The sequence below is a fragment of the Trachemys scripta genome, chromosome 5 (assembly GCF_013100865.1).
Source record: "Trachemys scripta elegans isolate TJP31775 chromosome 5, CAS_Tse_1.0, whole genome shotgun sequence".
NCBI lineage: Eukaryota > Metazoa > Chordata > Testudines > Emydidae > Trachemys > Trachemys scripta.
In genome coordinates this window covers 125574061-125586709 of record NC_048302.1, presented here as the reverse complement: position 1 = coordinate 125586709, position 12649 = coordinate 125574061, and the positions used below count along the sequence as shown (strand labels likewise).

Below are 12649 nucleotides of genomic sequence, written 5' to 3'. Positions count from 1 at the left end.
TGCATGAAATGCCCAGTTCCCAGAAGAGTCGGGCCTCAGTGTGCTGCTCGCTCGGTTTGTGCTTGAGGTCGGCAAGGATGGAGACTGCCAATGAGTTGGGAAATTAGTGCCACTTTCCATTGTGGTTTTTTTGTTGTTGTTGTTGTTGTTACCTGGATGTCTGTCCATTGAGAACTGGACCGACACAGACATATGCATTGCACACCGGTCACTGAACAGCCATAATGGGGCAGCAGTTTTTGAAAACAAAAATATATCAAGTGTCTAGTTTTAAACTTACAAAAGGCTTAGTTTTGCAAGACTCCCTCTTACTATGTGTATGCACAGGGCCTAGCACCGTGGGGCCACAATCTTAATTGAAGCTTTCTGCTGCCTCCACAATATAATTAATAATAATATCTTAACGTAGGGACAAATGAGTGACTTTACACTGAAAAACTGCCCCATGATGAGCCTAATCTTGTTCCATGGAGATCAATGGCAAAACTTCTGTTTGCTTCAATGGGATTAGCAGTGGTCCCTGTGTGTTCACAAAAGTGGATAATAACTCAGGGGGAAATGAACCAATCACTCTGGGATAGGCAGCCACCCACCCTTAAAAACAAAATAATCCTTCGGAAGCTTTTCAGGCAGCAAAGCTAGAAACTTCACGAGATATTCCTTAAAGGGAGAGCACAAAGTAACCAGGTACAGAAAAAACGGGCCTGATCCTGAAGCCCTCTCTCAGGTGACCCAATCCAACAGTTCACATGAGTAAAGGCTGCAAGATGGAGCCAAAGGGTCTGATTCAGAAACCCTGCAAGTCTCACTAACGCCAATGGGCCTGTTCATGTAAGCAAGGGCTGCAGGACCAAGCTGAAAGGACCTTCTGCGTAATGTGATTGTTCAGCACCTTGCAGGATCAGACCCCTGCTATGAGAGGGAACCTTATGTGACCCTGCCTGCTGTATCCTTCATATCCTTGAAATGCTCTTACTGGCATTTACAGAGAAGGCAAAGGAACAAAAGCTGGCCAAGCATGGGGAACTGTTGTTTAATGGCTCTCTGCTTTCACCAGGCAGGCCACTACAGTGGAAAACAATTTAATTAGTCAACTAAGGGGAAGACTAAGCACTGAAAAGCGCTATTTTGGGGCTCACAAAATGTGATAGGTCAGAACCTCCCGTTTCATTGCACTCCTGGGACTGGTTTTGAGAACAGCTGAGCACTCATTGCAGGCTCCAGTCCCGGCTCTCTCTCCTCTCTTTCACGGGACCTGTCTACTCAGCACATTTTGCAAGGTCTGGAGGTCATGTTATAACCCTCTTGGGTCTTTCTTGCTAGTGCAGACAGGACCAAATGATGTTCTGTTATAGCCCTGATCTCTACAGACACTAAACTACCTTAGCGTCTCTGTAGACACATCCCAACCTACCAAGGGTGCTGCGAGAATAAATTCATTGACTGTGGAACTCTTTGCCAGAGGATGTTGTGAAGGCCAAGACTATAGCAGGTTTCCAAAACGAACAAGATAAGTTCATGGAGGACAGGTCCATCAATGGCTATTAGCCAGGATGGGCAGGGATTATGTCCCTAGTCTCTGTTTGTCAGAAGCTAGGAATGGGCGACAGGAGATGGATCACTTGATGATTCCCTATTCTGTTCATTCCCTCTGAGACACCTGGCATTGGCTACTGTTGGAAGACAGGATACTGGGCTAGATGGATCTTTGGTCTGACCCTGTATGGCTGTTCTTACGTACTGGGAGGTGCTCAGATACTGTGGTGATGAACACCATAAAAACCCTACAACTAACTAACTAATATGAAAGGCTTCACTTTTGCAAGATACATAAGCATGTGGACCTATTCAAGGGCTTAGAGTTAACCTTGCTGAATGGGTCTAGCGTCACCAGATGGGCGGATAGAGGTGCTTCCTTCACACTAAGCTGCTTCACTCAACACCATGTTCAGAAGGTGACCATGTCGCAGCGACATTGTCCTGAGCATTATTTAACATTTCAGACGTTCTCTTCTGCGCTTGGAAAAAGTTTATATTTCCCATTCAGGCAGGATGATGAGGATTTTATATGCTTTTTTAAAAGAAAGCTTGTTCTTCACATTGGCTTAAAGGGTACCTTGAAGATGGATCATGTAGAATGATGAACTAGCTGAGGATGTCAAAGAGGCCTAAGGGTTTAAACAGCCAACTCAAAAGTCAACGGGAGTTGATTTCCTTTTCTCCCTTGTGTCTCTTTGAAAACTCCCAGCCCAACTCTTCCAGGTAAACAGCAAGAGTGAGGTGAGCTATTGTGTCATGAGGTGGGATTTAGGCTTCATTGTAGCTCACAACTTTGGCAAACAGTTTGCTACAGCTCTCTCTCCCACCCCCTGCCTGGTATGAATAAGCTGCCTGTATAAAAAGCCAGTGTGATTTTGGGGGGAGGTTTTTAAGAGTCAATTTTCAATCTTTCTCTCTCCTTTGCTGCTCTAACATTTAAAAAAAAAGTTTTGATAACCACTGACCAGCCTGGTGAGCACTATTAATGGCTCTTGCACTCTGCCCTTATCCCTCGCTCCACTACATCAGGCTGTATTTGTATTGTAATAATAACTCATGGAGCGAATGCAGGCGACCCCAAATAAAGTTGAGTTTCAGAGCTTGTTTAACACACAGAAAAAGTAAAGTATCTCTGGGAAAATGATACGAGTAAGATGAGGTGTAATCAATAGGACAATGGGCTTGATTTAGGAAGATATTGTTTATCCCCAGCATGAAACCCACGTGAACTCTTTTGATGAGAGGAATGCTGCATCCAGGAGCAGTTTTTGGTGCTGAAAAAACGCCGTGTTAGATCCAAAGTTTTAAACTGTCCAGTAATTCGCTTTATCACACCCATCCTGTGCAGCATGAATACCCTCTATTCTATCAAACTACCTCCTCGACTCCCCTCCCCTCCTAATCTCATTAGGAATTAAAACAAAAACTCTGGCGCACAAAAAGTTTAGTGACCTTTTGGGTGAAGTTAAGTGTGACAAAGGTCACGGAAAGCGCCCCCACTGCGTGGAATGCCCCAGCAGCAGGGCTCAGGGTATCTCCCGCAATCCGAGGCGGATGTATTAGCATTTCAGTGGCTGGCAAATACTCTTTTAAAAGACAAGCGGAGAGGCGCACCCCGAAAGCCCCCCGCAAAATCAGGGAAGAGGACGAAACAGCACGGGGGGGAAGGGGGGTCACTTTCTTCTCCTTTGAAGTCAAACTTCTTTGGGGGAAGGGGGGCAGCCACGCAGCGGAGATGGGCCAGGCAGGCGCTTGCATGCCCGAGGTGATTGATGAGCAGAGGGGAGGGGGGATGCGAGTACCTGTTTTCGCAGCGCCTCGAAGGCTGCGCTGATGGTATGCACGCGGGTCCTCTCCCGGGCGTTCGCCAGCAGCCGCCGGGTCTGCTGGATGGCTTTGATCTCCGAGGAGACGCCTGCCGGTTCCCCCAGCCGTTTCCTAGGCGATGCGGCGGACTCGGGCGTGCTGTTGTAAGCGCCATGTGCGACGGAGGCGTAGGCACTTTCCAAAGGGCGCTGCGGCGGCGGCGGACACAAGACGAGCCTGGACGGGAGGCTCTGCTCCCCCGGGCACGGCTGGAGCCCGTTCACAGCGGCCGGGGGCAAGCCGGGCTCTTTGCGCGGGGGCTGGGAGGCGAGTCCTGCCGCCGGGAAAGCGCCTTTCCGCATGTCCAGCGCCCCGGCGGCGCTGCCCGCCTCTCTGCCGCCCAGGAGCGGCGGGGCCGCCGCCCCCTGCGAGCTGCCCGCCGCCCCGCTCTCGGGCACCAGGCTCGCGGGTCTCTCCAGCTGCCGCCCGCGCTCGCTGACTTTCAGCGCCACTTTGAAACTTTTGTAGCCGTTCGCGGGCGGCTCTTTGTGCTTCCGCTTCAGCTTCTTGAGGCCGCCGAGCTCCTTCCCGCACAGGCTTTGCCACGGCTCCTCGTCCAGGAGCTGCATGTTTCTCATGTCGGGCGCCTGTCAGTGAGTGCCGGCTCGCAGGTCGCTGGCTCCCCCCCTGCAGACATACACCCTCCCTCCCCCTCCTGCTCTGCTGCCGCAGCTGGGCTCCCACGCGGCTCGGCCCAGGCAGGGCGGCGGGGGGCTCTCCCCGGGAGCAGTCAGAATGTCAGCTGAAGTCCCTGCCGCATTGGCCGCCTGTCTGGGGAGTGCACGCTGCGCTCCATCTGTGTTTGTTTAGCCTCAGTTTACACAGAAGCCCCTGTGCGAGAGATCAGTCAGCGCGCCGCCTGTGACAAGCTCACTGCCTCGCACAGCCAAGAGACTTTCCAGCCTTGCAACCCCACAGATGAGCTTTAAAGAAACAGGAAGCATTCCCCGCCCCCCCCCCCAAACAGCTGTGCTGCCAATCTCCTTTGTTCACTCCCCCCCCACTTGCTGTTTTATAATAGTCTGTTTCTTCCCGACACACAGGCAGAGACAAACTCCCACCCCTACTAGAGACACAGACTTGCTAAGAGCAATTCACGATGTGCTGCTTTATACATGGAACAGTTCCCCCCTATCTTCCTAAATTAATGGTGAGATGCCTGGTTTCCTGCAGTCCTTTTCTCCTTCCCTTCCCCACTGGTCAGGGGTCTATTTATTTATTTTTATTTGCTGGCTGAAGAGGGTCGTCTTGGTTCTAGGTCCCGCCTAACGCTGCTAGCAGCCTCATTGATCACTCACATACAAGGGGAAGAAACTGATCTATAGGGTATGAGAAGAACTCTGGCTGGGGAGGTGCTTAACTTGACACATTCTTCTTAATTATGCCAGCAGGAGTTATTCGACCTGAGGGAGTGAGAGCCGAGGCAGCCCTATGATTTAGCAAAGATCTCTCTGAGACAGGCGAGGCATTTCTGTCTTCTTACTTCTCAGATCTCTCCTGCTGCTGCGGCTTTGGTACTGAGTTTAACTCTGCTTTTAAACTGCTTCTACTGCAAAGACCATTTTTTGATTTTTACAAACAAACCCGAGGAAGCCTTGGCGAGTGAGTTACTTATTGAGGATTATTGAGGCTTGCATCTGAAGAAGTGAGGTTCTTACCCACGAAAGCTTATGCTCCCAATACTTCTGTTAGTCTCAAAGGTGCCACAGGACCCTCTGTTTCTTTATTGAGGATTATTATTTATTAGCACCCCGGTGGTAGGCACTGTACAAACACATAGTAAGAGACAGTCCCTGAAGACCACACAGCCCAGACAAGCTAAAGGAAGGATATTTCTCTCAAACAGAGGTGTGTGGTGAAGAGACTGGCCCAACGTCACATCAGTGACAAAGCTGGGAATAAAAACCAAGGGTAAAACCTCTTCAGAAACATTTAAATGACTTAACATAATTACCATTTTCGCAAGTTGACTTAGACACTTGGGAGCTTAAGTCGACATTGCAATTAAAAACATGCAGCTGCGCCATGCCGGCTGAATGGGACTCCCCAGGCTCGAGCTAAGGGGCTGTTTAATTGTGGTGAGGCTATTGGGCTCTAGCTGGCACTCAGGCTCTAGGACCCTGCGAGGGGAGAGGGTCCCAAGGCAACTGGCACGGGCCAGCCACGGGCGTCTAATTACAATGTAGACATACCCATTGGAAGTCAATGGGACTTAGGCTCCTGTGCCACTTAGGTGTTTCTGAAAATTACCCCTGATATCTTGATGCCCAGTCCAATGTCTTGCCTACTAAACCACACTGTCTCCGCTATTAAAACACAAGACCCAGGAATCAAAAGAACTAAGTTCTGTTCCCACCTTGGCCACTGTCTTGCTGGGAAAATTGCTTTAATTCTCAGTGCCTCAAATTCCCTATGCAGATAGGGAACTTCTCTATCTCATGCACAGTTGTAAAAGTTAAGGGATGCCTTTAAAGTGCTTTGAGAGCCTCAGATGGAACAATCAAAGTATTATTACTAATTAATAATATGTAACATAATACTTGTAATTTTCTCCCTATTTTTGACTTCTGGTTCCTAATTCTTTTAAAGATGAAGGCTGATGTAGGGATTTTCTGTAGGCATGGCTTCCCCCAAATTCTCCAAGTGTGTGTGTGTGGGGTGTGTGTGTGTGTGATGGGTTCAGTCACAGAGATCGCCTGGGACTGTCACCTGATGTGCTGAAATTACCTCTGAGGCCATTTTCCCTGCCAGCTTGGGACTTCCAGAACCCTGTCTTGTTGAGCCAGACATGCTAGCTTGCTGCAACACAGACCCAGAGTCTGGTCCTTGCCCACAAAGCTGCAGACTTAACTGAAAACAGCTCAGCAGGTTACCTGTCTCCAGCACCCAGACACCCAGTTCTCAATGGGATCCAAACCCCAAATAAATCCATTTTACTCTGTATAAAGGTTATACAGGGTAAATTCATAAATTGTCCACCTTCTGTAACACTGATAGAGAGATATGCACAGCTGTTTGCTCCCCCAGGTATTAATTACTTACTCTGGGTTTATTAATAAACAAAAGTGGTTTTATTAAGTATAAAAAGTAGGATTTACGTCGTTTCAAGTAATAACAGACAGAACAAAGTAAGTCACCAAGCAAAATAAAGCAAAAACACGCAAGTCTAAGCCTAATACATTAAGAAACTGATTGCACGTAATATCTCACCCTCAGAGATGTTCCAATAAGCTTCTTTCACAGACTAGACTCCTTCCTAGTCTGGGCCCACTCCTTTCCCCTGGTACAATCTTCATTAGATCCAGCAGACATCTCAGGTGGTAAGCAGGGGTTTTCTCATGACTGGCAGCCCCTTTTGTCCTGCTCCATCCTTTTTTATAGCTTTGGCACAAGGCGGGAATCTTTTGTCTCTCTGGGTCCCTGCCCCTCCTTCTAAATGGAAAAGTACCAGATTTAAGATGGCTTTCATTATCAGTTGACATGGTCACATGTCACTGTAAGACCCCTAGTCTCCATTCTTTCCGGGTTGGCCCACACATATACAGGAAGACTGTCCTAGTCAATGGGAGCCATCAAGATGGTAAACCACCATTAATGGCCCATACTTTGCATAATTACAATAGGACCTCAGAGTTATACTTCATATTTCTAGCTTCAGATACAAGAATGATACATGCATACAAATAGGAGTAATATATTCAGTAGGTTATAACCTTTGTTATGATACCTTACAAGAGACCTTTTACATAAAGCATATTCCAGTTACATCATATTCACACTCATAAGCATATTTCCATAAAACATATGGAATGCAACATCACGGGGGAGGGAGTGGGGCGATCTCACCAGCAATTCTCCACATGCTCTACCTTAAAAGTTAATTCGCCCAAGAAGTCTATCTTTCAGCAGAGGCGTGACAGCTGCCAGCTAAGGGACTTAGGCCATGTATATGCACACATTTGCAGTGGTTTTCTTAAATCAAGTTAGCTCAATTGGTATGGTTAAACCAGTGCAAGCCCCTGTGTGGAGACTCTTCTTTTAGTTTAAGAGTGGCTTATTCCTCTTTAGCTTAAACATGAAATAATCCTAGTTTAAGCCAAAATAAGAGTGTCCACAAAGCCTTCTGCACTGGCTTAACTAAATTAGTTTAAAAATACACCTTACATTAAACTGATGCAACTCTGCCTGTCCTTTAGCTCAAGCAGTAGCTGTTAAAACTCCAAACCCTGAGATATCGGTGATAAACATGATGATGATTTTTATCTTTGCATGTAACAAAAACTAGATGGAGAAATCACAGTGCCTATAGAAGCGGAGGAGAGTATAACAGATAATATAACCCTTTGTCTGTTGGTCATTTAACGTCAGGCTTGTCTACATATAGAGTTGCACTATTTTAATTTAAAGTGTGATTCTAAATGGATATTGTTAAGCTGGTGCAAAAGACTGTAGAAACTTTTATTTCAGTTTTAGCCTGGTTTATGTCAATTTAGTTAAAGTAATTAGGAATCAGCTTAGCAAAACGGAAATAAGCCACTCCTAATATCCACCCAATTTTGGCTGAGTTAGAAGCCTCTGTTAATTGTTTTGTGCATTCTTAGTAGAAGTTTACTAGAATTTGGCAGCTAAACTCTCTGAAGATTCCATCTGTACTGAGCATGCTCCTGCTCAGGGCTGCAGGAGCCAAGCAGAACTGTTCCTGTAATTCCTCTTCCTGGCTGCTAAGTGTTGCCTCAATTCTGGACCAGGCACTGAAAGCAGAGAGGTTAAGGCCTGTGCTAGCAGCGCTCCTCCTGCCGGTGCACTCCTCCAGGCAGTATGGAGGAGAAGGAGGAACAACCTCACTTGAATGCTGAGTGAGGACAGGCTGGGAATGAGGTGGGAGAGGAAGACTGGCTGGTGGAACAGGAGCAGGGAAGCTAGGCTGATGGGGATAGGAATAGACGGTGGCATGGGCTGGTGGTGATAGGAGCTAGGGAGATAGTAAAAGAGGGGAAAGGTAGCAAAATGCACACACTGGAGGCGGACATTCTGGGAGACAGGGACAGAAGGTCTATGGCCAGGTCTTTAAAGGTATCTAAAGATGCAGACAGGTGCCTAATGGGGTTTTCAAAAGTGCCCAACTCTCCTAGGTGCTTTTGAAAATCCTGGTAGGTGTGTACTGCATCTTTTAAAATCTGCTAGTCTGGCTCTTGAAAAATCTGGCCTTTAGTATGTAAACATGTAATGAAAGACTGTACCATAAATGCAAATGCACCAGGGAGCCAAATTAAAGTTGTACAGACAACCCTAATTTCCTATCTTTGTGAATGTTTGACTTTGTAACCTTGATGTTCTGTTAGCATGGTTCTTTTTGGCGTGTAATTATTATTTAGAATGATTAAAACACACACTTTAAGCTGGTTAAAAAGAATATTTTCCAAATGTTATCTCCTTTTAGTAAGTGGTATGCACTCACTATAAGATATGCTTCCACCCCTAGAATATCTGGGGAAACCCTTCATTTATTCATACAGGTCTAGTCTGCTGTTAATACTTATTGCCTCACATTTCACTCCCTCTTGCCCCTCTCTGCTCTACTAACTTTTATGTTTTTCTCTTGGGGTCTAATCAGGCCGTCCAACTTTCATAGATTCATCAATTTTATGGCCAGAAGGAAACATTATGATAGTCTAGTCTGATCTCCTGCATAACATAGTTGATAGAATGTCACCCAGCTGTTCCTACATCAAGCCCATAACTGCTGGTGAATTAGAGCATATTTTTTAGAATTACATCCACTCTTGATATTTTTGAAGTTGTTGACTGACTTACTTCTAATTAACATACTAAGAAGGAGGTGTGAGATCATCAAAATAGCTATCCCCAGTATTACACTATTGTCCTTCACTTTTCAAAAGACTCCATACTTCTAATAAGTATGGTTTAAAATATCTAAACATATTAGTAAAGTTGCTTTATGGCAGTCTTATAAGAAATGAATATCCTTGATATTTATAAAGAATCATGTCCTTTTTCAGGAGTCTCTGAATGTTGAATATATAAATACTAGAGATGGTTAAAAATGAGGAGGAAACAATTTTTTAAATTTCACTAATTTCACTCCCCACACACATTTTTTCATTGAAATTCAAAATGTTGACAGAAATTTTCATCCAGAAATCAAAATTTGTCAAATAAATGTGAACTAGCTATAATAAATACCCTTTTATTCTAACTCATACTAGTTGTGTTTTGTTTTGAGACACTCAATTGCTATTCTAGGTATCAACAATCTTTCTTGAAAACTCAAAGTTGGTTACTGATATCTGTGTAATTTTATCAAATTATATTTCTATACCTTGCCAAATATTTTGATCAACGTTGGTCTTAAATGTATAGGGCTGGATGGCTCAGGGAGTTGGTACCAGGTAAATAAGCCTAACACCTCTGCACATCATGGTCAACTTCAAGGCAGATGACGCAATGAATGTGTGCTAACACAAGAAGGGAACTGCCTCAAAGATCTGGAACTGGAGCTGACTAGAAGGGAAAGGATAGCTGATCTTTATTGCAGGGATGCTGAAGAAAAGGAGTGATGATTGATGAGAAGCCGTTTCCTGCTGGGAGTTCTCTGGTCAGCTGCCATCAAGAAGGAACGGACTGAAATGTTTGGAGGACAATCTTTATATTTGAGAGAGTCTGGCTTGTACTGTTACTTTGCTACCACTGCCTAAGAGCTATGGGAGTTCTGCCAATCTCATGCTAAGGAGCTAAGACTCCAGAGTGAAAATCTGAACAGATGGTGTCTTTGGAGAAGTACTATTCTATTCATCCAGCAGCAGAGATGCTGAATCACAGAGATGGTAAAAGAGATACCCCAAGCCACAGAATAAGTCTGTAACAGAGCCAGGAATGAAACCTAGATCTCCTGACTGCTGGTTCTGGGCTTTAACCAAAAGATCATCCTTTCTTTCCTGCCTGTTAGCCTATCACCTAATTTAATGGAGATATCCTATCTCCTAGACCTGGAAGGGACCTTGAAAGGTCATCAAGTCTAGCTCCCTGCCTTCACTAGCAGGACCAAGTACTGATTTTGCCCCAGATCCCTAAGTGGCCCCCTCAAGGATTGAACTCACAACCCTGGGTTTTAGGAGGCCACTGCTCAAACCACTGAGCTATCCTGCTTTCATAAAAGGCTATCTGGCAAAAAAAAGTGGGGGGTTACGCAGAACACATGCAATTCTAGAAGCCGATGCTGGAAAATGAATTCTTCTCAAAAGAAACAAATAATCTAATCCCAGCCTAGCAAGATTTAGTAGCAGGAGCTCATCAGGCTGTTCTGAAGGATCTTCTTCCAGTCCCATTGCAGAGTATATGGGCCAGATTCATATTGGCTGTAAACAGGTACAATGGAACTGATTTAAAAAATAAACAAAAAGCAAATGCAAACTAACTGATGGAATATACATCACAACAAAGTGATGCAAATGTTTCAAAGGTGATTCAGTTGAAACATTTTTATTCTTTCTTAAAACCAGAGCACAGTTCCAAATCCCAGGAAAAATTAGAACTCCGCTTTCGTTAAAAGAAATGCTGTACACTCGTATATATTTTTTTTTCAACTGTCTTCCTTAGACAGGGATATTTTTAAAACACTGCTGGAGAGCAAAAACAGTCTGATCTGAACTTGCACAGTGGGTATGTCAATGTGAAGTAGAGTTATCAAAGTGAGACTAATACTCCGTCTTAATTTTTCTTCTTTAACTTTTAATTGGGGTGCTATGCACTGTGACACTGTTGTTAGTAGTCTGACAGCATTTGCATTTTAAAATCCTTTTTCCGAGGTTATAACATTAATATATCTCTATATAAAATGAGAGTGGGATAACTTTTTTCAATATAAATGCCTTCAGGAGCACATTCTTTTATTATGAAGTATTTAAAAAAAAAAAAAAAGTTCTTGGCAGCCTTCTAGTTGTCCAATCCCTGATCTAAAACAACTATTTTTATAGTTCTATGAAAAATACATTCATAAAATCAGCAATTTGAGACTATAAAGAGAGAAAAAGAGAAAGGTGATGAATCACACAGTTATTATTAATGAAAAGACAAGAAATAACTCCCATATTAGAAGAGCCCTTGTAGTATTGCTAAATACCCATAAAAAGTAGAGTGGGAGTTGCTAGAAAGTGTAAAGTCAATGGTCTCTCATCAGTGGGGGTTTTTTTGTTTGTTTGTTTTTTTACATTTTTAAGCTAGCTGGAGACTTGGCAAGCATACACGGGCAGGATTATAAAATAAGCCACTTGGATATATGAAACTGCATGGACAGTGAAGTGAGGTAACAAATGAGCACTATTCACACCCAATATATATTGTAGTCATATTTGCCATGGATCTAACATCATGTATCTTTTGAAATGCTTGCTTTTTACATGATATATTCAATATCCATTGAAGAAGAAAAGGCTTATGACTGTTTGCAGCCTGGTTATATTATCTCTTTATTCTCTTATACTACATTATGAGATTTTATCCTACTTGCCTGAATTATTTTTCTTTTTTGGCTTTGCTTCCAGGAATGAAATTTGGCCCATTTTTTCTGAAGTGGGATTTGAAGAAGGCAAATAAGAGCGTCTGCAAAACATACATATTGGAAAATATGACTTCTAATGCTGAAAAAGAGGCAGAGACCAAGATTTTAGAAAATGGGTACCCAGTCTTGCAAGATGAGGTGCTATATCCTGCAGTGATGCTGAAAAGTACTCAGGTATCATAGTAGATAGCCAGGTGAATAAAAGCTCCCAGTACAATGACATAGCTGTAAGAGGGCAAATGTGGTCCTTGGGTGTATAAACGGAGCAATATCAAGTAAGAGTAGGAATGAGGTATTATCTCCGTACATAGCATTAGTGAAACAATTACTAGAATACTGTGTCCAGTTCTGGTGTCCACACTTCAGAAAGGATGTTAAAAAGTTAGAAAGGGTTCAGCAAAGAGCTTACAGGAATGATTTGCAGACAGTCTGGAATGTATGTTTTATGGTGACATTCGGATAAGCTAACTATATTCAGCTTCTTACAAGAGAAGGTTAAGAGGTGCCTTGATTGTGGTCAACCCGTACCTACATGGGGAAGAATTTTCTGACAGTAGGCGAAAAAAGACATAGCACGATCCAGTGGCTGGAAGCTGAAGCTAGACAAGTTCAGATTAGAACTAAGGCATACATTTTTAATATTGAGAGTAATTATCATATCTTGGC

The 12649-nt window shown here is 44.0% G+C and overlaps 1 protein-coding gene across 1 annotated transcript in view; it reads right to left on the bottom strand.

The window, feature by feature from the left end:
* The window catches only part of ATOH8 (atonal bHLH transcription factor 8), a 36541-nt gene extending 32218 nt beyond the window's left edge, over positions 1-4323 (bottom strand). The window contains exon 1 of the mRNA XM_034772321.1: positions 3342-4323. Coding sequence (XP_034628212.1) covers positions 3342-3983 — 642 coding nt within the window. The 5' untranslated portion in view covers positions 3984-4323. The remainder of the gene's footprint in view (positions 1-3341) is intronic.
* Positions 4324-12649: the final 8326 nt, after the last annotated feature.